This window comes from Stenella coeruleoalba (genome assembly GCF_951394435.1).
Source record: "Stenella coeruleoalba genome assembly, chromosome: 7".
NCBI classification, from domain to species: domain Eukaryota; kingdom Metazoa; phylum Chordata; class Mammalia; order Artiodactyla; family Delphinidae; genus Stenella; species Stenella coeruleoalba.
Window position 1 is genome coordinate 120,776,538 of NC_137153.1, and position 26,512 is coordinate 120,803,049.

At 62.1% G+C, this 26,512-nt stretch overlaps 1 protein-coding gene across 6 annotated transcripts in view; it reads right to left on the minus strand.

Annotated features, from left to right (window-relative positions):
• Nucleotides 1-25,089, minus strand: part of ADAMTSL2 (ADAMTS like 2) — a 36,861-nt gene extending 11,772 nt beyond the window's left edge. For 3 of the 6 annotated variants that reach the window (XM_079925489.1, XM_079925488.1, XM_079925487.1), the window contains exons 1-10: nt 22,245-22,747; nt 21,350-21,425; nt 20,092-20,194; nt 19,434-19,579; nt 19,177-19,300; nt 16,401-16,481; nt 13,884-14,059; nt 8,761-9,109; nt 6,950-7,322; nt 2,025-2,122 (exon numbers count right to left, since the gene is read on the minus strand). In XM_079925489.1, coding sequence (XP_079781615.1) covers nt 2,025-2,122; nt 6,950-7,322; nt 8,761-9,109; nt 13,884-14,059; nt 16,401-16,481; nt 19,177-19,300; nt 19,434-19,579; nt 20,092-20,194; nt 21,350-21,425; nt 22,245-22,630 — 1,912 coding nt within the window. In that variant the 5' untranslated portion in view covers nt 22,631-22,747. Of the gene's footprint in view, nt 1-2,024; nt 2,123-6,949; nt 7,323-8,760; nt 9,110-13,883; nt 14,060-16,400; nt 16,482-19,176; nt 19,301-19,433; nt 19,580-20,091; nt 20,195-21,349; nt 21,426-22,244; nt 22,748-22,930; nt 23,022-24,753 lie in introns of those variants that run through there. The other 3 variants (XM_079925491.1, XM_079925490.1, XM_079925492.1) reach the window with 2 other exon arrangements.
• Nucleotides 25,090-26,512: the final 1,423 nt, after the last annotated feature.

Consider the following 26,512-nt stretch of genomic DNA (forward strand, 5'->3'; position numbering starts at 1 on the left):
CCTACATTTCTACCGCTCCCAGGAGCGTCTCGAAGGAAAGGAAAGATTGCCTGCTGCCATGCTGAAGTTCACAGACACAGGAGAGCTGCTGTAAACCACCCCTGCCCCCAGCGCCGGCCCGGCCTCGGCGCCCGGTACGGTGGGATTTGGAGGAGAGCCGGCCACGGAGGCCCCGTTCAGCAGGGACCCGACTCCACCACTTCTGCTGAGCGCCACCCATGCCCAGCTTGGTGCCTCTGCAGTGATGGGGAGCCCACTCCGCGTCGGGGCCTTTAATGTCAGTCCCGGACAGGCTCGTCTAAAGGAGAGTGCTTCCTTTCAGCAGAGCCCAAATCTGTCTTTCTCACTTCCTTTCTTCTTTCGTCCTACTTTGCGCCTCGGGCCACCCAGGGCAGGTCTGCCCATACCCTGCCTGGCCACTCTGTGGGCATGGAGAGATGGTGCTGTGACCTCCCTGGGGACCATCTTTCACCCAGGGCCAGGCTCAGGCCCCTCGCCACAGAGGCTGCTTCGTCCTGGAGGGATCTCAAGCGACGTCACCTCCCCGGGCAGCGATGTGTCCGGGAGGAACAGGAGACACTCCCAGTCACGTGGTCTGTGACAATCCCGGCGTGCGTGGGGATGACATCGGGGCTCCCGATTCAGAAGAGGACCCTGCCCTTGGGGAGCAGGCTCTCAAGGCCGGCTCCTCCCGCACCCATCCCAGCACTCAGCCCTGTCCTCTCCCGAGACCAGCAGCAGCAGTGCTGGCCGTGGCGCCCGCTAGGTCAGCTTTGGCCACGACAACTTACTTCTCGTTTCGTGTCTAGCCCTGTAACCACGCTTGGAAAGGCGGACATCCCGTTTTACAGGTAGCAAGTTGAGTCGTGGAGAGATTAAGCAATTTGCCAAGGGCATGGGGTGTGGTGGACCAAATAGCGCATCCCAAGCGTTCACCACATACCCCACAAAGCCCACCTCGCGCCCTCCAGAATATCAGGGGGCCAAACTCAGCCTGTCCCGTGCCCTGCTGGGGGAGGAGGGGCATGTAAAAGGAGGGGGCCCCAGATTCCAGCCCAAGACGGAGAGCCTGTGGTCCTTTCAGAGCCCTGCGGGGCCCCCTCCCCAGGTCCTCCCTCGGGCCCTCCTCCTGAGATGCCAACCAGGGCTGCAGGAGGTGTGACCACGCCCAGACCACCGGTTGCCCGGGCTCCCGTCGGTGGCTTGCTAATTCTTCCACACTGGCCAGAGCACGCAGGGGACAGCCAGAGCTCTGGCCAGCTGGGGTGGGAGTGCAAGGGCAGGGTCGGGGATCATACATTTTGAGTGGCAGGAACTCGTCTTGCCCAAACCCACACACGAAGTCGCAGGTATACATAAGGCGGCACCCGGGGTCTCCCCACATTTGCCACAGGTCCCGGACCTGGGTCTGGCATCTGACCTTGCAGCAGTCCCCGGGGGAGGGGACCAGAGCTGGCGGCAGATGGAGCCCCAGGCCCTGGGCTGTAAGCCAGAAGCTTGCTGTGGTGGCACCCAGCCACGTGAGCAGACATAGGTTCAGACACTTCCTAACTCCACGTGTCTATCTGCCCAGGCAACCCCGGGGGTCTCCGTTCCCCTCCTGCTTCCTCCCTGGACGAGGTCCTAGAATCCCAACAGTTCCCTCTGCCACAGACCACGTGGGTCTCTTTCCCCCTCCTACATTTGCTGTAAGCAAAAGTAAAATCCTGACCACCTGAGATTTCTTACTTTTTAACCAGGATGTTTGTTCTAACAAGGTGTGATATGAAGAATGACGAGGGAGCCTTTGGGGGGCTGCATAACCCCCCAGCGGCTGGGCCTTACCATGGTCCAGCACATCGTAAGCACAAGGACATCCAAACTCCCACCTCATCGCACTGCCTCGTGGGTCAGGAAACTGCTAGATAAGCTCCCTGTGGGCAACTGGGGGCTACAAGCAGGTGCATGGGCCCCGAAGCCCGGACTCGCACCCACCGGTGAGGTGGGCTCAGCAGGTGCCGCCCTTCGGCACCCGTCACGGGTACCTGTGGTGCAGGTGGAGCTGCAGGGCTCGTGGGACGAGAGCTTCCACCGGTACATGTCCGCGGGACTCACGCCGTGCTTGCGCGTCTTGGGCCTGGTCCTGAAAGCAGGTGAAGCAGAGAAGGGGGTGAGTTTCACGGGAGGATCTGTTCGTGGACCTGTCCTGAGCTCCAGGCAGAATCGCCACCTGTCGGGGTCCCAGTGCCCACCGTCTAGAACAGAGACAAGGGAAGCGGCGCCCACGGGGCGGCGGGTTGTAGGAAGGAACGGACGTTGGCATTTTCCGTCTTAATGACTGTCTGAGCTCACTGGCCTGCAGCCGTCAGAGCACCTTCGGGGGCTGGGGGGTGAAGAATCTGGGGCTCCCCAACATCGCAGTTGCTCCTTCCACACACACAGCCTGCTCGCTCTCACCTTCTAGCAGGGTCGTGCAGATTCCTCCTGCCCTGTCCCCGGGAAGGGACCGGAGAAGCACCTGGTGTGCTGCGAAGGTGCAAGAATTCTCTCCCACGGCCTCCCTCAGCTGGGATTCTGACTGAATGGGGCACACTAGCCATTGGGCCTCCGACGATCAAAATAGAAAAGCTCAGCTGCAGACGGGGGAGTGGCCGCGTCCCCTCCAGACGCCTCTGCCCAGGTCTGCAAGGGCTGCTGTGCCAGGGAACGCCGGGCTGGGTCCCCGCCAGCGACGGGCTAGGATTCTTGGCCGGAACTCAGACGGCCCAGCCAACTATTGTTAGGACTGTTTGCTTCTTTGAACCAGTCGGTGTGCTGGGGCCCAACCTCCGTATCCAACGTGCAGGCTCGTTTTGGACTCGGCAGGGGCAGAGGGAGGTGGCGGCAGCTCCCAGAGCCCGGGCATCTGCTCTGAGATGCAGACGGCTGAGTCTGAACGCGGCCCGTGGAGCCCTGCCACCCCCAGAGCCGGCAAAGGGGACGCGGTCCCATGGCCCGGGGGACGGCACGTCCCTGAGACCCCACCGCCCGGCTCCACTTCCCTTCCTGCCCAGAGGGGCTGACTGAAGACCGCCCTAAGCTCAGACCCTCTCACAGAGCACGCTCGCAGGTCCTTTCCCTGGGGCTTTCTGTCACCCCGGAGGTCAGGCTTAGATGAGGGTTGGTTGCAGGGCATCCATTCTAAAAGGCCTTCCAGTCAATTCTGTGATAGAGACATTGGTTTGGATTCAACTGGGAGTTTACTGTTTGTCTTCCAACTTCTGGAATTTCACAAGTGGATGAGAACGGCTCTTACACTTTACTTTTGCATAAATGTTGCCCTGAAGACACATCGTGCTCTGAGAACCAGGAAATGGTCTACCCACGGACCTCAAGTAACGAATTTACTGATGGGGCTCCGTTAACCAAGGAAGGAGGGAGAGGGAGGAGAGGGAGGGGAAAGCCGAGGGCAGCCGGCCACAGGCGGGCGGCCGGGACCCCTCACCTGGTGGCGTCCCCACCGGGAGCCTGCCCCAGCCTTTCCACACATACGGGGGAAGGGGAAGGTCCTCCCTCTTTCCTCCTTAAAAGTGAGCGGGAACTTTAAGATGGGGCGCTCCACCCACCCAAGACCCAAGCATCTCAGAACACGGGACCCGTGGAACCTCCCCGGGGAGGAAGAGCCTGATTCTGAAATGTGCTGATTGGGTCCCCCACCCTCCTTTCCACAGCTTTAAATTCTCCCCAAGAACAAAAGGGGATGAAAAGATCCAGCCCCTGCCCGGCCACCCCACCCATGGAGAAGCCATCTTTATCTAATTACACCCTCCTGGGCCAGCAGGCAGCGTGACTCATTCTGGAGAGACAGCAAGCGGTCCAAAATAACCCTTCGGGTTTTAAGCACCAAAGGTATTTTTTGGGGGGGCTGCCCACATGGCACTGCTCGTGGGAGCACCGCATGGGCGCCTGTCCCGCCTCTCGAAACGTGTATTTGCACAACAGTGCAACGCCTGAAAGACTCTGTTCTCGGAAGTGGGGCCCTGGGGAGAAACACACCCAGGAAATCGCTGAAACCACCAACCCTCCACCCGCCTCCATCTGGAAGGAAGGTAGTACCCTCTGATCCGAAAGGCTCGGACCACCTCAGCCCTGCGATGCCTCGGATCCCGCGTCTGGACCCTTTCCCCAGGACCGCCACGCGTGTTTATAAAAGGCTCATAAGGTGCTTTGCTTCCCCGCCACCCCCGCCACCCCCGATCCAGGCTGAGACGGGGACCCTGTGTCTCTGTGTCTCGGACGCTTGTTCCCAACGCCAGCGTCTGGTGTCGGGGCGTCCCTTGATCGTTCGGGGCTGTTCTGAGAAGGTGAAAATAACCTTTCCTTTCTGGGCTGCCCCTTTGATTTCGCCCTCTCTGAGCAGACGCGACTTCCTGTGTTTGGACAACTCGCTGCGACAGGGCTATTTTGTCCTGGCGGTTCCCCCACCCCCCTCCACCCCGCCACCTCCCTCAGCCCTTTATCTCCAAAGACCATCTTTGGCCTCTGGTCCGCGGTGTACTTTGAAGCAGCTGGTGGGGGAGCCGCCCATCTCCCCACGTCAGGACTTTCTGAGTAATGACCATCACTGTACTGGTTCCTGCATCCCACATGGCACTGGAAACCCAATCATTCCCCTTAGGGCCCAGGGGTGGGGTGGGAGTCAACTGGGATGGGGCAGGAGACATTCTTTATAATGTGACCTAAGGACCCAAAATCTTGTGCCATGACCTGGCTTAAGAATCCTTGAGTGCCCGACCGGCGGGCCCTGAAGCATTGTCTGACAAGCCCCTCGCTCAGGGATGGGGAACTGAGGACCAGAGAGGGTCACCGATGGGTCCAGGTCCCATGGGGACGGGGCGGGGAGGGGAGAGGGTTGGGATGGAGACCCACTGGCACTTTCCAGGCCTGAAGCCAAATTAAACAGCAGCCTGTGTGCCCCCCGGCAAGCCCGTTCACGGAGGGACCCTGACCGTGAGATGGGCGGCCTTCCTCGCACGGGGTCGTGGTCCCAGAAGGGCCCCTCCCCCACCCCGAGGCTCAGTGTGTTCACGATCTTTCCCGTTTGCTGGGTCCTCACTAGGTGCCTTCAGCGCTTCAGTACCAGATGGAACTCAATCCTCTGGCCAGCCCTGGGGGTGAGAAGAGCCCTGAGTAACTGGCCCCGGATCACAACAGCAAGTACCGGCTGATTCTGACCCCCCCCCCAGACTCAGAGCCTGTCTCGCCCTTCCGGCCGCTGGCTGCCACACACCCCCAAGGCCCACTCCCTGCATTCTGAAGCCGGGCCAGGCAAGCAGATGGCCTAGATGGACCCTATGGGAAGAAGGGCAGCCGCAGAAGGCTCCAGACCTCCCACTCTGGCCACATTTGCAAAGAATTCCACCCAGAGCCTCAGGATTGCCCCGGATGTGCCCTGGGTATCTCATGGGGCCTCGGAAAACAGCTTGAGAAAAGAGGGGGGCACCTCCTGTGGGCTCAGGGGCCCAGCTTCCCTGCTCTCATCCCCGGGGAAGGGTGAGAGAGTCGTCTCCACTCACCTCACCTCAAGAGTGAACCCCAAATCTTCCATCAAACTCAATTCCCCAAGGACGCCCGCCTCTGCATCTTCAGCCCTGGCTAGGGTTCCACTGGCTTGGTGTCTAAAGCCAAGGGGTTTGGGTGGGTCCTCAGAAAACAAGATAAACTAAAACCCAGTGCACTTGGACTTCCCTGGTGACGCGGTGGTTAAGAATCCGCCTGCCAGTTCAGGGGACACGGGTTCGATCCCTGGTCCAGGAAGACCCCACATGCCACAGGGGAACTAAGCCCGAGCCTGTGCTCTAGAGTCCGCGAGCCACAACTACTGAGCCCATGTGCCACAACTACTGAAGCCCGCGCGCCTAGAGCCCATGCTCCGCAACAAGAGAAGCCACCGCAACGAAGAGTAGCCCCCGCTCGCCGCAGCTAGAGAAAGTCCGTGTGCAGCAACGAAGACCCAACACAGCCAAAAATTTTTAAATTAATTAATTAATTAATTAAAAAAAAAAAACAGTGGGCTTGTTCCTGCCTCCAGTCCCCGCTCGCCACCAGGGGTGCTGAGCCTGGCTCGGTCTGTTTAAACCAGCCTCGCTGCCCTGCTAGCCTGGAGAACAGGGGAGTCATCATCGGCCCAGGGAATTGTCCTCTAGTAGGGATAGTGGAGGCCTGGAGCCACCCTGATCCCAGCTGACCCCAACCCGGGGAGGCTCCTGGCCTCAGACTCCTCCAGGGCCAGCCACGACTCAGGTGTCCCCAAGTGTGACTGTCCAGGCCTCCCCAGCGTGTCCTTCGCTCTGGACTCTCTCCCACGGCCCGTCCCAGGGCAGCTCCAGCCCCACAGAAGAAGGCCTTGTTCCTAGTGCCTGACTTGGGGCCTGGTCCCTGGCTGGGGACCCCACTGAACCGTCCCCCAGTCTCCTCCCTGGCCAGCGGGGAAGGTTGTCCCGAGCCACCCCACCTTCGGGGAACATTATGGTCTCCCGCGAGAGCTGTCCCACCTTACGCACAGCGACCACGTGTGCAGTGAGTGTCCAGACCGAGAACCCAAGGACCCCAAGCCTCCAGTCTCTGAGCCCTAAGGACGTCACTTACCTCCTCTCTGAGCCCAATACCCCTCCCTGAAGCTAAGGCTGTTTGTGATGAGAACATGTCTCTGTGCACACGGAACACTTAGCCCCAAGTGCTCAGAGCCGTTCACCTCCTCCCCCTCTGCCCCCCAGTTCCTGGGATCACATCACACGTGGGCACTCGGCACCAGCTTTAGCCCGTGGACCTAACTCGTGGAAAAGATGCTAAAACCCAGGCCTCTGACCCCCTGCTCAGATCCGCGGGGTGAGGCGGGGGGGGCCCTGGGCGGGGGTGGCTCTCTCCCACCTACCTCCGTCCCGGCCCTCGCCCGGCAGCCCCCAGAGAGGACTGGGGAGCTGCCTCCTACCTGGCTTTCTGCGTCCTGTTCCCAGCCAGGGCAGGGAGGCTGGCACTGGCGTTGGGGAACGGGGCCTCGGAGGAGGTGTTGGCCACTCTGTCAGTGCTCAGCTCCAGGTAGGACCCGTTGAGCAGGTAAGCACCGGCTCCCTCGTTCTCCTCGTACTCGACGTAGAGGCTGTCGGCCGGGGAGCCCCTCGGGGCGCCCTGTGCAAAGATGCTGTTGCTGGTCTCATTGAGGGGGACCTCCCTGGAGTCGGAGTCCGTGTCCAGGAGCTGGTCGGAGATGGCGTTGGCCGAGAGGAGCTCCTGGGAGGTAAAATGGGCGCCGGTCTCTTGGTCATCCTGGTGTCCCGCATGAGCCGTCCCGGTGGCGTTGCCGTCTACAGGGGAGATGGGTGGCTCAACCTCCGGTGCCCCCTCGTGGCGGGGCAAGGGCTGCCCTGGGCAGGGGCGGAGCAGGGGGGCTGCAGCAAAGACCTGAACCGGGAAGCGTCCAGAGGCAGGTTTCTGCCCGATGAGCGGACACAGATCGCCCGGCGGAGGCTCGCAAGCCAGCCTGGACAACCTCCTGTTGGGGAGCCTGCTTGACCCCTGCCGTGGGTTGGATAGGGTTTCCCCAAAATCCACATCTGCCCCGAACCTCAGAATGTGAGCTTATGTGGAAATAAGACCTTCACAGACATACAGATCTCCAGGTGAGATCGTCACGGACCCTATAACTGCAACGCCTGCTGTCCTTTTAAGAAGAGAACACGCAGAGACACACGGACGCAGAGGAGAAGCCGTGTGAAGACAGAGCAGAGTCTGTAGCGATGCGGCCACAAGCCAAGGGACGCCTGCGCCGCCGGGAGCTGGAAGCGGCGGGAAGGACCCTCCCCTGGAGCCTCCAGAGGGAGCACAGCCCTGCCGACACCTTGACTTTATTCCATAGACTTCTGGCCTCCAGAACGGGGAGAGAATACGTTTCTGAGGTTTTAAGCCGCCCGGTTGGTGGGAGTTTGCTGCAGGAGCCCCAGGGAACGAACACCGCCTCTAAAGTGTTTCCTACTTGAAGACTCTCAGGGTCTTGGAAACTTGCCCCCAAGTCAGTGAGGGGAGTCTCCTCAAGTCTGCTCTACCTCCACCCCTCAGCAGGGCTGATGGTCCAGCCCAGCCCCGACGTGTCACTCCACGGCCCTCAGGAGTACAGCCAAGCTGGCAGCGGGGGGTCAGGGACTGTGACCCACCGCTGCGTCCTCAGCTGCACCTCCTGCGGCTTCCCCTGGAGCCTGTCCCGCCAGGCTGGCCCTTGCTGGGCCCCTCACCCCCGCCCCTCTCCTATGCCCTCCCCTGGCTAACCCGTACTTGCTCTGGAGCCCTCAGGTCAGGGGTCACCCTCTCCAAGAACTCGAGGTCCTCCCTGTGCCCCTCAGCTGCCCGTCATTCCCTCCCAGAGTTCTGGTCACACCTCGCGCGCTATGCTGTCTGTCTGTCTGTCTGTCTGTCTGTCTCCACTGAATGAGTGAGAGCACGGGCTATGGGGCCGGACCATCCTGGATTTGCCCCCAGCTCCTCCGTGGTGGACTGTGTGACGCAGGCAAGACCCCTCCCTCTAAGCCTCAGTCTCCCCACCTGTCAAATGGGGATAACCATACCCACCTGGAGGAAGGTATGTGCAGAGGATGTCTGCTAAGGGCCGGCCCTGGGCCTGCCCGGTCAGCCTGCACGGAACCGGCCCCTCCGTCACCCTCTTCTGCAGGTGCCGGGTTCTGAAGACCCTTCACCCGAGGCCCCTCTCCCTGGGAAGCCCCGCCCCACCCCGCCCCTCCTCCTGGTTACCTCGGAAGCCCTTGCCCCTGGGGGGCCCCTCGCAGGCCCTGCCGCTGGCCTGCGCGCACACCTCGTTGGTCTCCTGGCCTTTGCTCAGACCCAGCTCGATCCCCGGGCCCCGGTGGCCGAACAGTCGGTTGTCCAGGCCCAGCTGCTCCGAGGAGGCCTGGCCGTAGAGGGAGCCGTTGTGCTGAAGGAAGCCCACCAGCCCAGCCCCGTCCAGCTCCTGGCTCTCCGTGCTGTCTGCGGTGGGCTCTGAGAAGCTGTAGTAGACGGGCTGGATGCGGTGGGCGTGCGGCGGCTGCAGCAGCGTGTACTCGAAGGTGATGGAAGGGCTTTTGCCGTTCTGGTTCCACACCTGGGGGAGGAGAAGAAGTGGGATTCCAAGCCCTCCCTCACCCCAGCCCCTTCCCCACCAGCCTGGAGCGGCTGCTGCGGCCTGCGGCCCACAAGCCCCTTGAGGACAGAAGACTCTTGTCCCTGAGCTGCAGAAGGCTTTCCTGCGGCGGCCTGCAGCCGAGTCCTTCCCAGGGACTCACCCTTGACCGAAGAACGCTGCCACGCCCACCCAAGGCTATGCGTGGCCCCAGGGGTAGTCCGTGTCCAAAGACAGGCGAAGGCAGCCAGGGAAGGGGCAGAGGGAGCCGTCCGCCCCAGGCACAGGGAGTGAAGGGTGCGCGGGGTGCAGATAATGTTTTAAAGGTAATAAAACCAATTAAAACCCAACCTGCATTTTACTACCACCACATGCCAGAAACCCCAAGTTATAAGAGTGCACCGTCCCCACCACCTTCCCCCCGGAGCCCCCCGCTGCCAGCCGAGCGCAAGTACCAGGGCCCAGGCCCCTGAGGACCCTCCCAGCATCAGAGCTGACTGGGGGATGGGCTGAGGTTTCTGTCGAGACTGCGTCGCCCCCCAGCTTTCCCCCCTGACTGTCCTGCTCCCCCGACTGAGTGCTCGCGGGTCTTTCGAGGGACGCCGCCTAAGTCAGCCGGTGTCAGAAGCCCCAGGAAGCAGCTCTCAAATGGGAGTTTGGAGCCGGATCCCCCGCCAGCAGCGGTGACGCGAGCCCTCCCTGGCCGTGCATGGAGCCCTGAGATCCCCCCAGGTGTCAGGCTGGAATGAGACATCAGAGGAAGAAAACGTGCTTTGGGCGCCATGTCTCAAGTGCTGGGAGTTGGCTGGGCTTGGGGTGTACCTTGAGAAAGGAGAAAGGTCTTCGGAATGTGGCGCTTTGGAGATAGACAGTGAAAGGCTAGGGTGACATCACCACCAAACCTCCAACCTAAGGCCAAGCCAGAGTGTTACCTCCTAGGTGTTACACAGAGACTCACGTGTCCTCCAGCAGGGCCAGAAAAGGTGGAAGAACGTCAGAGAGCCGGGGCGTGTTGGCTTCTCCACCTCGCCAAGAGCCCGACCGGGAGGAGACTTGGGGCGTGGGGGTCTGAGTCAATCTGCTTAAAAATTTTGAAATCTCAGACTCCCCTGAATCTTTGAGCCTAAAAAGTGGCCATTCCTTGCTGTTGAGGCCAGCACCTGGCCCTCTCCTGAAGATCGTACGGAGACCTCTGCCTCCCTGAGGGCCTTGCCCACCTCCTCCCCGGGCCACCTGGCTGATGGCTCACGTTAAGCGCCGTCTTCACCTACTCAGGGGAGCCCTGGGGCTGCTCGGGGGAGACGGGGCCATCGGCAACGACCCTGCAGAACCAGCCGCGGCAGATGGCAGAAGCTGAGCCTGGATGGGGGGAGTCTCTCCTGTGGGAGCCCCGGCTCAGGATGGAGGAGGGACCACGCTCGCAAGCACCCCGGGAAGGTGAGGCCAACACACTAAGGGGAGGACCCGTGCTGACACCACCACGGCAGACGACGGAAGAGGGAGGAAAAGGCTGGAAAAGCCGCCAGGTGACTATTTTCTGCAGGATCCCCTGGAGGACGTTCCGGCCGCCACAGTGAAAGAAAGCGTGATGGTGAAGGGTCACCCACGTCACTCAGAGGGACACCTAGAGGGATGGTGTTGGGTGTCCTCCTAGGCCAGGGCCAGTGGCAGGAGATGCCAGTACAGAGCTGAACTGTCCATGGTAATCGGACAAGGGGGCTCAGGTACTGTAACGAGCAATGAGGCTGACACGGTAGCCAGGGAGCTTGAGCCGCCTTTGGGCACGGCTGACAGAACAAAGGACTCCTAGGGGACAAACGCATGGGCCCAGCAAAGGTTCTTCTCAACCTGTATGATCAGAAGAAATCGCGGGTGGATGACCGCAAAGCAGACGACAGCTGCCACATAAACGTCACAGTCGCTGCCCGGTTTCCTGGACCACGTTTTAGACCCAGAATCTGCTGGAGGATGGAATAGCCAGGTCCCCGGGAAGAATGATCCCCAACTGGTTGATATGGTCATGATTACCCCGGTTCTCCCACCAAAGAGCCCACAGCTATTTACTTGGTGAGCTGCTCAGTGGAGAAACGGGTAGACATTGTGGGACCAGGGTTCAAGGTGTCATTGTTAACCAGGGACCCAAAGCATCATTACTGTCCCCGTTACGGTGAGAGCACGTGGATGACAAGTAATGGCCCAAACAAGGCCCAGGTCTGGTTGACAGTCTATCCGCTGGATCTAAGGGTCACCCAGCCCCCAAACGCATAACTGGGAGTCAGCAGAACTCTCCTGTTGGCTGCTTGACCTGGGCGGGGAGTAAATCAGAAACCATATTGCATCCTGGGGGCAAAACACAGAGATTAGCGCCGCGCAAAGACCTGAAGGATGCAGGGGTGCTGACCCCATCATAGCCCCCATTTCATTCAACAGTTTGGCCCCTACAAAAGCAAGACAGATCCAGGAGGGTGACAGTGGATTCCTGCAAGCTCAAACGAGCAGTAGCCCCAGCTGCAGCTTTGGGACAGATGTGGCATCCTTCCTAGAGCAGATTAACATGCCCTCAAGTTGACCATCTGGCAAATTCTTTTCTACCCCCATCAGGAAGGAGAAGCAGAAGCGCTCTGTTTCATACACTTAGCGCTCTGACCCAGAGCTATGGTTGACTCTCCCGCTTCCCGTCATAACACGGTACAAACGGGTCTGGACCGTCCTACAGAACATGACGTTGGTCCACTACATTGACGACATCATGTTTATCAGACCTGATGAGCAGGAAGGGGCACTGGAGGCCTTGGCATAACATACGTATTCCAGAGGATTGACGATTAACCCCTGTGAAGACTGGCCCCACATCAGTGACAATCTCAGGGTCCAGTACTCTAGGGCAGCACAAGACATCTCCTTGAAAATAAAGGGAAACATCATATCTCATGCCCCCAATCGTGAAGAATTTAGGACACAACATTTCCGCATCAGGGAATATTGGTCCCATCCATATACTGGAATCGCCTTGAGTGGGGTCCTGAGGAGAAAGGGCTCTGCAGGAGGCCCAGGCTGTGACGCAAGCAGCCCACCACCTGGGCTGTAATACCCAGCAGCCCCTGCAGTAATAAAGGTGTCTGTGGTGGGGGAAGAAGGACTGTGGAGTTTCTGGCAAACTTTGCTAAGAAAATGATAACGTAGATCCCTGGTGTTCTAGAGGAAGGGCCATATCACCTAAAATAGATAAACGTTATTTGCAAAAGCCTCCCGGTGTGCTATCAGACCCTCCTAGAGATGACCCTTTGACCGCAGGACATCAAGTGACCCACGCAGAGCCGAACATGATAACATGAGGTCTCTCAACTCCGTTAAGTTACGGGGTCAGGAGGGCCCAGCAGCAGTCCAGGGCTAGAGGGACGGAAGAACGGGTGAGCCAGCCTCCCAGCATCCAGGACTCTGGTACCAGCATCCCTCTCTCAGCTCACAGCTACGGCTGCACGGAGCGCCCTTAGGGTGAAGACAGAGAGGAGCGACATGGCAACACTCGGCTCTGAGCTGCGGCAGCTTGGTCGGGGGGTGTGAGCTGAAAATGGGATTGCTGTGAAGGAAAATCCTCCCAGAGGGCTGCAGGCCGTACTGTAAGGTGGTCACCCAATCTGTTTGGAAGGCAGAGTGGCCCTAAGTAAGAATAAATCCTGACTCGTGGGCAGTGCACTTGGCTTGGCCGGGAGCCTGGATGGAAAAGACTTTAAGATGGGGCATGAGGAGGTCTGGAGAAGACACGCGCCGTTGGATCAGTGGCGGAGACGTAACATGTGAAGGTCTCTGGAGCACCTGTTAAGGCGCACTACAGGGCGCCCACCCTGGGAGGGGCACGAAACAAACGGGTGAGAGACAGAACGTCTTTGCCCCCTGCCATGGGCCAGCCTCTGGCATTGGTCAGGTGGGTGGGCTCTGTCCCCACCGTATCCCTCAGCCTCCATGAAAGCCGGCAGGCCTCCAAGAGCCTCTTGACATCACCTGATTTCGGTGATAATTCCTCTGCCTTTTCAGATCTGGGGAACCAAGCGGCAATGCCATTCATTTCTAGACAGTAGCCACAGGAAAAGTCCCGGCAAGCTGGCCATAGCAAGCCAAACTCTCTTGCCCTCTGCTCACGCCCCACGCACTCCCCCCAGAAGCCATGAGCATGCTGGGTGCAGCATCAGGGGGACAGCCGTGACAAGCACCGCCATGGTCCCTCAGCATCGAGGACCTGGCAGGAATGCCACAGTGTCCATGGGGCTGAGGGTAGGGAACTCCATGCGGGGCTTGAACCCCAACCTGTGGAGTGGGGAGTGGGTCCTGCATCCCTGTACCCCATCCAGCCTTCTGTCCTCATCTCCCCACACAGTTCCTGATGCCCTGCACAGAACCTCCTGCTGTGCACATCCTCCAGGGGTGCTAACAGAGGGAGGGAAGGAAGGAAGGAGGGAAGGAGGGAAGGAAGGAAGGAAGGAGGGAGGGAGGGAGGGGAGAGGAGGGTCACACAAGTGAGAGTGTGAGTCAGCAGGTGCTTGGGTGAACAAGTGAACAGGTAAATGAATTAATGAGTCAATGGGAGACTAGTGAAGGAATGAAAATCTGAGTGAGGGCTGGGTCGAGGGAGTGACTCAGTGAGTGAACGAGGGACTGAAGGAACGAGGCCCACCCCGAGATGCGTGGAGGCGCTGGCCCGGAAGCCCCCCGCCTGCTGCCGGCTTCTGGGGAAGCCCCGGAGCCGCGGCCCACGCACCATGACGTTCAGGCCCTGGTTGGTGGGCCCCTGCGCCACGATGTACTCGATTCCCGTCTCGTACACGTCCATGGGCCGCCGGTACTTGACCACGGTGCCGGCGATGTTGAAGTTCTTGGGGCTGTCCACCTTGAAGTTGCCATTGAAGAAGTAGTAGCCGGCTTCATCTGCAAGAGCTGAAAGGGCACAGCTGCCTGGTCACCTGAGCCGGAGCGGCCGGAGTGGGGATGGGGTGGGGGGCAGGACCTCGCACTCGGGGCCTCTGGCCAACCTGTGGATCCCTGCGACCCTCCCCAAACACCCAAAGACAGGAAACTGCACGTCGTGGGAGTGGGACGCTCTGTTTGCACACGGCATGTGGCCCTGGCCAGGGAGATGTGGGCCCTCCTTCCTATCAGCCTAAAATAAACAAGGGCTTGTCTGGACGACTGAGGGTGGCTGGCCCAGGGCCCACTTGGTCCTGCCGTTCCTGCCGCCCCCAAAGGGCCTGGGGCTGAGAGGTGAGGTAAAGCATAGGGACCAAGCGGCCAGGTCGAGACACACGCTGGACAGCAGGTGTCCGCCAGGTTGGGGCCGGGCCACCCTGCCTGGCTCTGCTGCAGACTTCCCCATGTGAGCCGGGCTGACTTGGCACCCCCAGCTTCCCCTCCCCGACACGGGGAGAGGACCGTAGTGCCCCACCAGGGCCCAGGCCGAGCAGCACTGCAGCCCTGTCCCAGCGGCCCCAGCAGGCCCTACCCGACCCCAAGCTGACCAGTTCCGTGCTCTCGCTGGGAGCATGACATTCTGCTGCCCAGACCGGGGGACCCGGCTGACCGTGGGCCGGATCGGCCCACTCCCCGCCGTGTGGCTCCCAGTCAGCCTCTCTCTGAGGCCGGTGGACACTTGGAACCAAGGACTTCAGAAGGACATCCACTCCCAGAACTGGAGCGCGATGACGCCCAGACAGCGGGAACGCACGTGCGGCCCCCCGCAACGGGCTGGGACATCTGTCCAGAGGCGGGACGGCTGGCCCTCCCTGGGAGGCCCGGGGCCGTGGGGCGGGGCTCCACCTCGGGGACAGTGTGTCTTCCAGAGGGTTTCTTTAGAGCCCGTGCCAGGAACTGGCCCGAAGGTGGGGAAGAGTCCAGCTTCCAAAGCTTCTGATGCAACTCCAAGCGGAGGAGACGGGCGGTTAATTTATTATCAGGCAGACGCAGCGAGGAGGACGCGTCTGCTGGAAAAACACCCTCCATGTGGCGACGCTGAAAACTAACGGGGACAAGAGCGGGAGCTGGGCGAGGGGGACACGGACGGGCTGGGTCCGTGCACAGGGTTAAATCCCCGGCCCGAGTCCAAACCTGTTTCCTGACAGTAACGACCTTCCTTCCTGCGGCTTTCCCAGTGCTCCGAGGCTGCCCTTGGTATTTCCACGCGTCTGTTTCAAGAACGATGGCTTTGCAGCCAGCTCTGGGAACACGGTGTTTCCTGGCCTCACCACCCTCCCAGCGGGCCACAGAGCAACCGGCCTGGCAGAGGCCTGGCCCCCGTGTTCGGGCCGCAGGGGCTGGGGCCTGGAGCGTGCAGACCGGCCGGCTGGGGGCTGGGGCTCAGGGCCCCAGGCACTGGGGCCCCGGGGCCTGAAGGGCTGAGAGCCCGTGCTGAGCTCAACCTTGAGGATCTTTACCAAAGGCCCACCCTCCAGCCCTGCGTCCCCTTAGAAGGGTGGTCGTGCCCCACCAGCCCTGGCCCCCGAGAAGCTGGCCTGAGAGGGAGGGAGGTGAGCCCTGCCCGGGGTCCCCCACCTGCCCTGCGCAGATCGGCTCACAGATGTCAGTATCTGCCCTCCTCGGCCAGAAGGGGCTCCCCCGGGGTGCAGACAAGGTGCATTGCCCCGCCAACTTCCCACTGCACAGGGAGCCCTTCCAGAAACTGTCACCAACGTGGGGCCTCACCGCCTCAGTCACCATGCCAATGACTCCACAATCCTCAAGGACCCCTCCTGAATCCAGCTTCCCACCAGAGACAGTCCAGTGGCCGAAACATCAACTCGAGGGCCCCAGACGGGAGTTTGAATCCCACCCCTGCTTCTCGTCACCCTTGGCCTCAGACTGGCCACCTACTCCTTCTCGCTCTGCCTCAACCTTCTCAGCCCCAGAGTCTCACTCCTCGGACCTGGGGGGGCAGCGGGGGGAGCAGAGAGGCCACCGCCAGCACCTCCAGCTTTTGCCTGTGCCTTGCCCTCCAGGGACGGGGAACTCACTATCTGAGTCATGACCCCCTCCATTATTAAGCAACTCTGAGTGCAACACCTCTGCACACATGGGGGTGAGGTCAGCTTCCCTACGACACCCCCACCACCACCGCCACATGCTACACACGTGCACCCACCCAGGTCAAACTCTGGCTTCTGGGGCCATCCCTCTCCTGCAGGAAGGGACCCAAGGTCAAGTGTCCCCTGTCCACACAGAACCCACACGTTGCACCCCACGCGAAACCACAAGCCCCTGTGACGCCACCCAGGCCCCACATACACACCTAGGACGTCCGCAGACTTCTTCCGCTCCACAATCTGGATGTCTCGGGCGCCGGCCGGGATGTGGGTCACCAGAGAGTAACCTGGGGGACACGGAACAACGGTGAGCGGCAGGCCGGCTGTGGCCACTGCCTCTCGACTGCAGGACGGCAGCCACCACCCTCCTGCACTCCTGGCGTGTGAGGGGCAGCGTCTAAGGGCAGCCCCTCCCCGCCGCCAGAGCTGCGCACCTGGGGCCCAAGAGGCAAGTCCAGGACCTGGCGGAACACGCCCTGCCGCGGGAGAGCTGACCCACTGCTCCGGCACGGCCCCAGCATTCCCCGCTTCCGAGACGCTTTCCTACCAAGGCTGCGGGAGATGCTCCCTGGTACCTGCCCTGTTCCTTCCGAGACACACCACAGGCCACAGGGACCATAAGTCTGCCGGAGTCAACATACGTGGGTCCTGCTCTGCCACTACCACCAAGGTGACCCTGAGAAGGCTGCTGCAGCCCTTGGGCCTCAGTTTTCTCGCCTGTACAGGGATGACGGCCCCCACTCTAGATGACGGAGGAGATTCTGGGTAGCACAGAGCCCGGCCCTGAGGTGCTATTTTAGAAACCCACGTCGTCATACCATCACGTTGATTTTAAAGGTTTGCTACATTCAAAGGTGTAAATGAGAAAGTACGAGGCCCCAGCTCAGGGCCTGTCATCGAAGGCCCCAGTCAGGTGGGGTGGCAGCCACGGAGACCCTCACAGAGCCCCCCACAAAGGGACCAAGGGTCTTGGGGGGCAGAGGTCTGAGGAAGGGACCGTGCTGCCAGCAGGTGGTAGAGGGTTTGCTGGGAGAAGGAGGGAGGTTGCTTTAAAGCCCTCAGAGTGAAAAGCCGTCTGGGAGAGGGTGGTGAGGGGCTTCTCGAATCAGGTTTGCTGGGGTCGATGCCCAAGTCACCCGAGGGGCACGTGGGCCCGCCTGCCAGGTGAGCCGCTCCTGCCGGCCGCCCCCATTTACGGCCCCCTGAAGACCCTGAGCTGGTCCTTCCGGCCCGCGGGGAGCCCCTAAACGCCTAACCACTGGCTCTCTTGGCAGGAGGACAGGAGCAGCTGTGACCTGCAGTATCGGCCGATTTCCGGAGGACAAGCGCTTCCACCCACTGTGGCCGATGTCAGGCTGCCAGCTTGTGTCGCTGGGCGCAGAGTCGGGAAAAGGGACACAGTCGTTTACCTGCTGCCCTAGTATTTCCAGCTGACAGACACAAGAGTTATAGAGGTAAAACGATTAGGAAATGATGACTTTGCTTAAATATCATTTACTTAAATGAAGGTTTATATGTGTTCGTTTTTAAATGAGCACCCAGCTCCGAGCTACCTCGCACACATCTACCAGGGGAGCATGTGGGTCACCGCTTAGGACCACAGACCCGGGAGCAGGCTGTCTGCGTTCACACCCACCTCTGCCTCTTCTGGCTGTGTGACTTTAACCCAGTTTCTTAACCTCTCTGTTTCCACATCTGTAAAATGACAGCAGTGGTAGTCCCCACCCGGAGTCAAGAGCCGGGAGCGAGTTAACCGTGCTGCACTTGGCTCCGTGCAGTGCACTTGGTAGAGTTATAGGTGGGCTTGGGTAAGGGTCAGCCCCGGGCCCCCAAGCTGAGAGCTCCACGCGGGCATGAACCTGACTGCCGCACCTGGCACCCAGGAGGCGCTCAGAAAGAGACGCACCCTCTGAACCCTGACTCTGCCAGCTCGACGCCCCAGCATCCGGCGGAAGGTCCCAAAAGCAGGTTTGTGAAAGGAAGGGAGGAAAGGCGCGATGTCTTTGCCCGCGCCCCTCCCACGGCTAGGCCTCTGAAGAAAGCGGCCTCTGCCCACTGCGCTCGCCCTGCCTTACTCAGACCCCTGCCCGGCTGGGCTTCCGCTAGAGACACCCCTCCTGTCCTCACCCTGCCTCTCCTCAGTCGGCATGTCCATCCCTGGGTCTCTCGTCCAAGCCCTGTAACTCTAACTCCGAAAGTGTCCGTCCCCTCCACCTCCAGGACACGTGGGGGTCCCGACAGCCAGGTCCTTGGGGGCTCTCGAGGGGTTGGCTCTAGTCCAGACGCACCTGGCCTCACTGAGGGACCTCGAGCCGGCAATTCCCACCCTGGGCCTCAATTTCCCCATCTGTCAAATGGGTTTCAAGCTGCCCTGCCTTTCCCAGTCTGCAGGCTGTGATAACCCAGTTTAATCCCACAAGCATTAACTGAGACCCAGGAATGTATTCAGTTCAAGACTGAGTATTAGAAGCAATATCCTTCCAAAAGTGCAAAGTCCTGTCACAGGCACAGACCCCCTGCCCGCCCCTCCCCCAACCCCCAGGAGGGCTGGCTCTGTGCTGCGGCCGGCGCAGAGCTGGCGGGAGCCTGGGCACTGCTTCAGACCTTGAAACTAGGGTTTGAGAGCTTAGGCCCCAGCATCTGTGCGCCCAGACCTCAATCTCATATCAGCGGTGAGGACGGAACGCGTGCCTCAGTTTCCCCCTTTTAAGGATGGTATTAACATCTCCCTGAAGGCTGCGCTTGGGTCAGATGTGGTCCCCAATCCCCGTGAGCACTGCGGCACCTGGTATCCAGCAGGTGCTCAACACAGAGCTGCTGCTCTTCCTGTAGCCAATGGGGGCCTTACAGAGCCACTGGCCAGCCCTGCTGGGCCTGGGTGGAGGATCGGGGCGCCCAGGAGGGGAAGGACCCTGCACAGCCACTTAGCAGCCGGCGGCAGGATCCCACGGGCCCTGGACCCAGAGCGGCAGGGGCTCTTACCCAGGTGGGTGTTCCCCTTGCGGTAGTTGCCTGTCACGTGGGTGCAGCTGCTTCCATCCCCCTGGCAGACGCCACACTTGTCCAGCGTGTGGGTGGAGAAGAGCACCCCGTCACAGCCGATGGGCTGCAGGAAGGGAGGTGGAGAGGCTGCTGGGAGGGCGCTGAGGCCCGGGCCCCGGGGCCGCCACTGCCTGGGTGGACAGGTGGGCGGCCGGCGCAAGGAGACCGGTGGTACTTCTGCTACAATGTTGAACAACCTCACATTTTCCAGACACGCAGACCCCTCGCAGGTCGGCAAGCTTGCAGGACGTGCCGTCGCGGGCGGGGACCATGAGTTGGCGCTGGCCGTCCACGGTGGTGCAGTGCAGGTCGCACGGCTTGCTGGAGATGTGCACATAGTCATCTGATGGGGGAGACAGGGTCTCAGGGCGGCTGGCGGGGGCCAGGGTCAGGGACCTCCCCTCCCCCGCACTGAGACGGCCCTTCTTTCATGGCACAGATGGGGAAACGGAGGCCTGGAGAATGGAAAGAACTTGCCTGGGGTCTCAGTGGCAGAAACGGACCAAGATGCAGGTGATCTGGCCCAGCCCAGGCTCTGGAAGTCCAGCCTCTGCCGCCCTGTGAGTGGGGGGCAGTGTACCCTCTGCAGGAGGTCTGAGCCGACTTGATGGCCCTGGGCTGCCGGTCCTGGGGACCCTGCACTTACCCGGTGAGCGGGAGAGGCCAAGTCATTTACGCTGCCGCCTGAACTTCTTATGACCTTGGACGAGACCCACCCCCCGCCACCTCTGGGCCTGTTTCCCCACCTGCCTACCCACTGGACGAGGACATTCCCTCCCACAGGCCCCAGGAAGTGACCCTCAGGTATAGATCCTGCCAGAGAATTCCCTGCTGGGTGGCCCAGGGCCACAGTACCGGGATAGAGCGGCTTCCACTGGTGCGTCCGTCCGTTGTACACACGGGAGTTGAAGGAGATGCACTGCTCCTCGCGGAAGCTCCTCCCGTCCGGCGGACACTCCTGGGAAGCGGGAAGACAGGGCGGGAGGCTCTGGGAGGGACTCGGCCCGACAAAAGCATTTTTGTCCAGGCAGAGCAGGAAGTGGCTCTCCTCCGTGCTCTCCGTCTCTCGGGCTCTCTGGAAGGAGGGAGGGAGGACCAAGCCTCCAGCACCCACGTGTGCTGGCCCTCCCCGTGCTCTGGGCTGGATCCTTTCAGTCCCACCGCCCCGGCCTTCTCCCCGGCCGCACATGGAGCGGCAGGGACACCGGCCTCGGCGGTGCTCGCGCGGGGTCCCCACGCACCCCGCGTCCTCGGGCAGGAGCCCATCTGCGTGTCCGCATCCACAGCCACAGTGCCTGGGACACGGGCACTGACTGCGTGGGCCTGACTTCACAGAAGAGGGGCCCGTGGGGCAGAGGGGAGGGGCCTGCGCGGGGCCCAGCTGCTCACGCCGCGGCCAGAAGCCGAACTGGGCCAGGGCTCCCTCCCGAGCTCACGTCAGGAGGGCAGCTGACCAGCGAGGCCAGCACAGAGGTCATGGCCGCTCGCCTCCCTCCAGCCCCTAACTCCCCCCGTGTGCCCACACAGACACACAGACACGTGGACGCAGGGACATGGGGACACGCACAGCATCATCTCTCTGCCCCGCCCCCGGTCCAGGGGGTCTGGTTCAGACTGGCTTTGGCCCCATCAAGAGGTGACCGGAGGGTGAGCCAGGGTCAGCACCTCCTGCCCAGACCCAGCCACCTCGGTGCAGCACGCGACCGACAGAGAAGGTTTGGGTGTGGAGGGCGCAGAGAGCGGAGGCGGGCGCACAGGGGGGATGCCGGTGACCCCAGTCCCCCGGGGAGACCCGCGAGCAGGCTTCACGCTGAGTGCAGGGGCCGCGCGCGCCCCTAGACCCCAGACCTTGAGGTCGTGCTGGAGTTCCGCCAGCAGAAGTGGGTCCTTTTCCCCTCAGGTGCCCGCAGCCCGTGGTGGGCACCACAAATTTGATTTGATGCCGGAAGGGGGGATTCTGAGCCCGGAGGCCCTCACCACCCTTCTCTTCAACAGGGTGTAAGTGGCAGGCCCTGGACAGAGTGTCCAGAGGGCCCAGGGCCACCGGGAAGCTGCCCTGAGACCTGCCAGAGAAGGGGGATGGGGGAGGGGGTCCCGGCTGGCGGAGCCTCACCTGTACTCTGCAGAGCTGGTACCTCTTGGACGTGCCCGTGCAGGTCCGGTTCCCAGTGCCCATGACAGACGTCCTCCTGGCGGGAGGACACGGGCTGCAGCCCTGACCCTGCTTCTGCTCCTGGGCGGCCTCTGGGCTACTCCTCCACCACGCTGCCCCCGAGCCTGCTCTGATTCCTCTGACTGAGGCCTCCTTCCTCCCCACTCAAGCCCCGCTGCTGCACCAGAGCCCTCTCACGTCACAGGTATTCAGGTAGTTTGAGGGTGTTTCTCAGCCCCTTCTTCAGGGGGAGGGGTGAGATCCAATTCACCTCTCTATCCCCAGCACACAGCAGAGGGTCTCAGGACACAGAGTTAGTAATAAAATAACCACATTTCCCATGTATGGGCCCCGTGCTGCAGTGCATACCCACACACTGTCTCTTGTATTCTCAGAAACGTCAGGTGGACTCGAGCATAATCTCCACGCCACAAATGAGGAAACGGACGCTCAGAGAGGTTAAGTGACTTGCCCAAGGTCACACAGCTAGGAAGTGGCCGAGGCAAGATTTGAACCCAGGTCTGGCCAACAGTAACCACTGCACCTTATGCTTCCCCCATGTTTATTCAACTCAGGTCTTCAGAAGAGAAACCCAGGGTGGGCCTGGCCCCTCACTGAAAGAGCACTAGAAATGGAGCAGGACGAACCCCAGGACGCTGTTGCCTGGGACCCAACAGAAGCCACGTCCTCAACGGAAGCCAATGAAAAGACTGACTTGCTCACCTGGCCTGTGCAGCCTCAACCTGAAGACCCCTCTCCCGGCCCGAGACCCCCCCACCTCCCAGGCCTCCGTCTCCCGTGCAGGCGGCCCCACTTCCACGCCAGCCCCTCAGGGCCACGTGCCCAAGCCCCGCACCTCTGCTGCAGGCAGTGCCGCTCCTGGGACGCCACCCCAGCCCCGCAGCTGCGGGAACACGCCGTCCACTTGGTCCACTCTCCCCACCAGTAGGCGGTGGCATCGGTGCCCGCCTCCAGGCTGTTGGATGTTGGGCTGTTGTCCTGGGTGAGAGGCCCCACGACAGTTAGAAGGAGGCTGGAGCACCTGGCCGGACGGGCCTGCCGTCCCCGTGCCCTGGACAGGAGGACACAGCCCCCTGGGTGGGTTGCTCGAAGCCTAGGCTCAGATCTCCAGGGCGGTCTCTGGGGGGCCTCCCAGGGAGCTGTGGGCCTCGGGTCCTGCCCCATCTGGGGATCTGGAACATCCTGGGAGCTTGGCGGGATCCTGAGGCTGAGCCTAACCATCCTTTCTTTTCCCCGAGCAGCCTGGGTTCTGCGGGACCCAAACCCGCCCGTCTACACGCCACACTCCGGGGCTTCTCTCAGAAGGTGAGCAGTCAGCCCCTGTCCTGCCGAATCAGCAAGGACTCTGGAGCGGCCGGAGCCCCGCACGCAGGGGCTGGCCTCACTGGCTTGTAAGGCGCGTTCCCGGGAGCGGGAGGGGATCTGGGAAGGCACTCCAGGACCCCCGGACCCCTGCCCCGTGTCTGCCGCCCAGCCCTCAGCGTCAGCCCACCTGGGCGAAGGGTCGTGCGCCCCACTCACCACGGCCCCTGTGGACGATGCACCCCCAGCCACAAGTGCCACAGCCAGCAGGGACCAGGCCCAGCGTGAAGGCTGCCATCTGCCACCCATCCTAGGAAGCAAGGGCACAGTCACTGCCAGGCCAGGTCCAGCTCCTCCTGCAGCTGGCTGGAGTCCGCTTTGGGGAAAAGCTCCCGGAGCCCACCCAGTGCTGAGGCCTGAGGTTATCTGGGATTGGCTGGTAGTGGCGGTCTGGTGGCCCTGTTGGGAGGGCTCAATGAACGATTAGAGATGCCTGCACGGGCTTGAGACACTAGGGTGGTGGTGTGCACGCTACGCCCGTACCACCTGATCTGAGGGCATCTGGGGACATGGGCCACGCTTTGCCTCTGAATAGCTGAGCTGCCTGGGGAACGCCTGGAGAGAAACCCAGGGACACCTATAGGCCCAGGCTGCATCCATTGGATGAAGGCGCTGAGGGTCGATCCATTACCTCGGCCGGTGGACCCGACCAAGAGCACCTTGGGATTTTTATCTGTTCAGCACTTGCTGGCCACGTGGGAGAACGATCCTTCCCGTCGGCTACATGGAGCTGCTGGAGGGGGCCGTGGACGCCACAGGCTCTGCCAGGCCCTCTCCCTCCCTGGACACAGCTTCCCCCTGCCCTGAGGGACCCCACGCTGCGCAGAGCCCAAGCGTCTGTGCCCCCTCCTTCCCAAGAGAAGACACACAGCTTGTGCCTCCGGGGTGCTGGAGCGAGGGTGGCCTAGGACCACGGGGCTGTCTCCCAAGAAGTCAGCACCCTCAGCACAGAACACTACTGGACCTCCGAGCCAGGGGTCAGGTCAAGGGGAGCCTGCAGCCTCCCGGGCCCCCAGCCTCCCCTATCTGTCCCTGAGACGGAGGAGTGGGGCCTACAGCGGCCTCTGTCCAGGGTTTGTCTCAGGTCCCGAGTTGTCACTTGCCAGGGGTTGGAGGAGTTTCCGAAGCCATCAAGCCCACCCCCTAGAGCCTGGAACCAGAGAGGGGAGCCAACTTGCCCGAAGCAACACAGCCAGGTGGCCGACCAGCCCCCAGCCCCCAGAGCAAACTCAGGGACTAATTCCAGGGAGAGGAGGCAGGAGAGCCCCCCTCCCCCACGCCTGCCAGCCCTGAAACTAAGTCCACATCTGCCCCCTTCTCTCCTCCTTCAAACCCTCGTTTCCGCACAGCTCAAGCACCTGCAAATTTTCAAGAGTTACGCCAATGACACCCTCACACCCCAAGAATGTCTCTGCCCTCTGTCTGCCCCAGGCGAGGCGGCAGTACACCCCAGAGCCTGGAGCCAGAGCCCTTGAGATCCGCACCTCCCGGCCGGCGGCCTGCCACCGCTCCAGCCGGCTGCCGCCCCTCCCCCGCAGGCCTCCATCTACACCCCCCAGCCTCCCGCAGGCACAGAGGCCCCTCGGCGTCCCATTGGCTAGTCTGTGCCCCGGCTCCTGCCTGCAGGCTGAAGACAGGTGCTGAGCGGCTGCACACTTGGTTTTCATTAAGGCTCCCAGACACCGCTGGCTGCAGGCCAGGCCCGGCTCACGCGGGACCCATCCCTCCCTGGGGTCCAAAAACAGCCACCGGCCGGCGGGAGAGACTTGCCGTGCAAACAAGGGCTTCAGGCGCGGTAGGCTAGGAGCTGAGGGGCCCCCCGCGCCCACGCTCGGAGGGTCTGGACCCCTCCCCACCAGCCCTGCTCCTGTTACATAACGGCTCCCCCGAGGGGCCCGGGGATGCCATGCATGCGCTTGGGGCCGCATCTCGTGCCCTGGCAGGGCTGCGGCGGGAAGCGGGACGGCGGGGAGGAGGCCTACCTGGCCGGGGGTCAGCAGGTTGTCCTCGGACGAAAGGGGCCGAGCCTCTGCTGCGGGCAGGCGGCGCCAGGTGCGCGGTGCGGGGGAGCCTCGGGGCGCAGAGGGCGGCGGGCTGGGCCTCTCTCCCTTCCTTCTCCTCCCTCTCGCCGCCTCCCTCCTCCACTTCAAAGAGCACCCACGAGAGGGGGTTCCCGGGAGGCGCGCAGCCCAGTGGCAGCTCCGCAGCGCGGCGGCCTTTATAGCTGTCAGGCAGACAGGGAGGAACTCACACTTCCCACCAGGCTGCTCCCCCCTCCCGCCGCCCGCCGGCCGGCCTGGCGCACACTTTAACCCGCTCCGCGCCTCTGGAGCCCGGCCAGGCCGGCCCAGCTGCCTGCTGACTGCTGCCGCGGCCACGAGCAGGGAGGCCGCCTTCCCAGGTCCAGAACACGGGACTGCGTGTCCGGGTGTCCAGGCGGAGTGCCCACTGGCCCGGGGTCACAGGGGAGGTTGGCGGCGGCAAAGCCGAGCCCCAGGCTTGGTCCGTCGGATTTCTGCTTCCAGAGGGGGCCCAGTCTCTGCCACTCCCCAGAATGGAGTCTGGGGTGTATGAGGCATCCAATCCAATAGTTCCGTTTTACGGAAGGAAAGACTGAGGTCGAGAGGGGACACCATGCTCTGAGGTCATCCAGCCAGCCTTGGAGAGATTCTCCTGAGAAACGGAGGCCTGAGCAGGCGGAGGGACTGAGGGAGACGCAGCAAGGCTCAGCTGAGGGTTCCGGGGAAGGGACAGAAGTGCCCACGGCCTGCGGGCCAGACGGCGAGGACGGCCAGAGCCGGTCGGGGGGAGGCGCGCGGAACTCTGCAGATGTTCAGCACCAGCTTGGCAGGGCACAGCGGCCTGGCTGGGCGCGGGCCAGCTGGGCAGCCCCTGGCAGGCCGGCGTGGGGCTCCAGCCTGTGTTCCTGCTGAGTCAGAGCGTGGAGCAGAGCACGGAGCCAGCGGCACGCACTTCGGCCCCCAGACACCCAGGGAGGACCCCAGACATTGCAAGTTGCCCCGGAAACAACGCCAGGCGCCCGCCCCGCACACCAGCCTCCCTGGAGCCCACCCTCCCGGCACCTCCGCGCGGTGGGGGTGGAAGTGGGGCGGCCCTGAGCCATTTCATCCATCCCCCTGCCTCTGCGCTGCGGATGGCTCCCAGTGGCGCCTGGAAAGCCCTCCCCCTCCCTGCACCCTCCCTGCCGGAAGGAACTGTGGTGAGCTCCTCCAGTTGCCTCCCTGGGCGACTGAGAATCATTCCACCCCTGGGAAGATTCTGCCACCAACAGGAATGGTCAGGGAGGAGAGCAACCAGAGATGATCCTGAAACCAACAAGGCCTGCTGCCCTGCATCGAGTTCTCCCTCTGTGCTGAGAGCTAGGAGGTCAGCATCTTTGCTCTCCCCACTTTACAGATGGAGGAACTAAGGCCCCGAGACCGCTGGGTGGTGCCCGGGGTCGCACGTCTGAGGGCGGCACATCAGGGACCCCAGCGTCCTTACTGAGCACATCCTCTCCATCTGGCAGGTTCTTGTATCACGTTCATCCTCCCCAGACCCTCTGGGAGGCAGGTCTCCTCCATCTCATTTTCCCCTGGGGCCCCTGGGTGGTTGGGTGGAACCAAGACTCAAACCCAGGTCCACGCTGCCCCCTGGGGTCAGCATGCTGAAGCGCAGACACGATGGAACCCGGCACGCGGCACTGGTGCACGTGCACGCACGCACGCACACAACCTCACA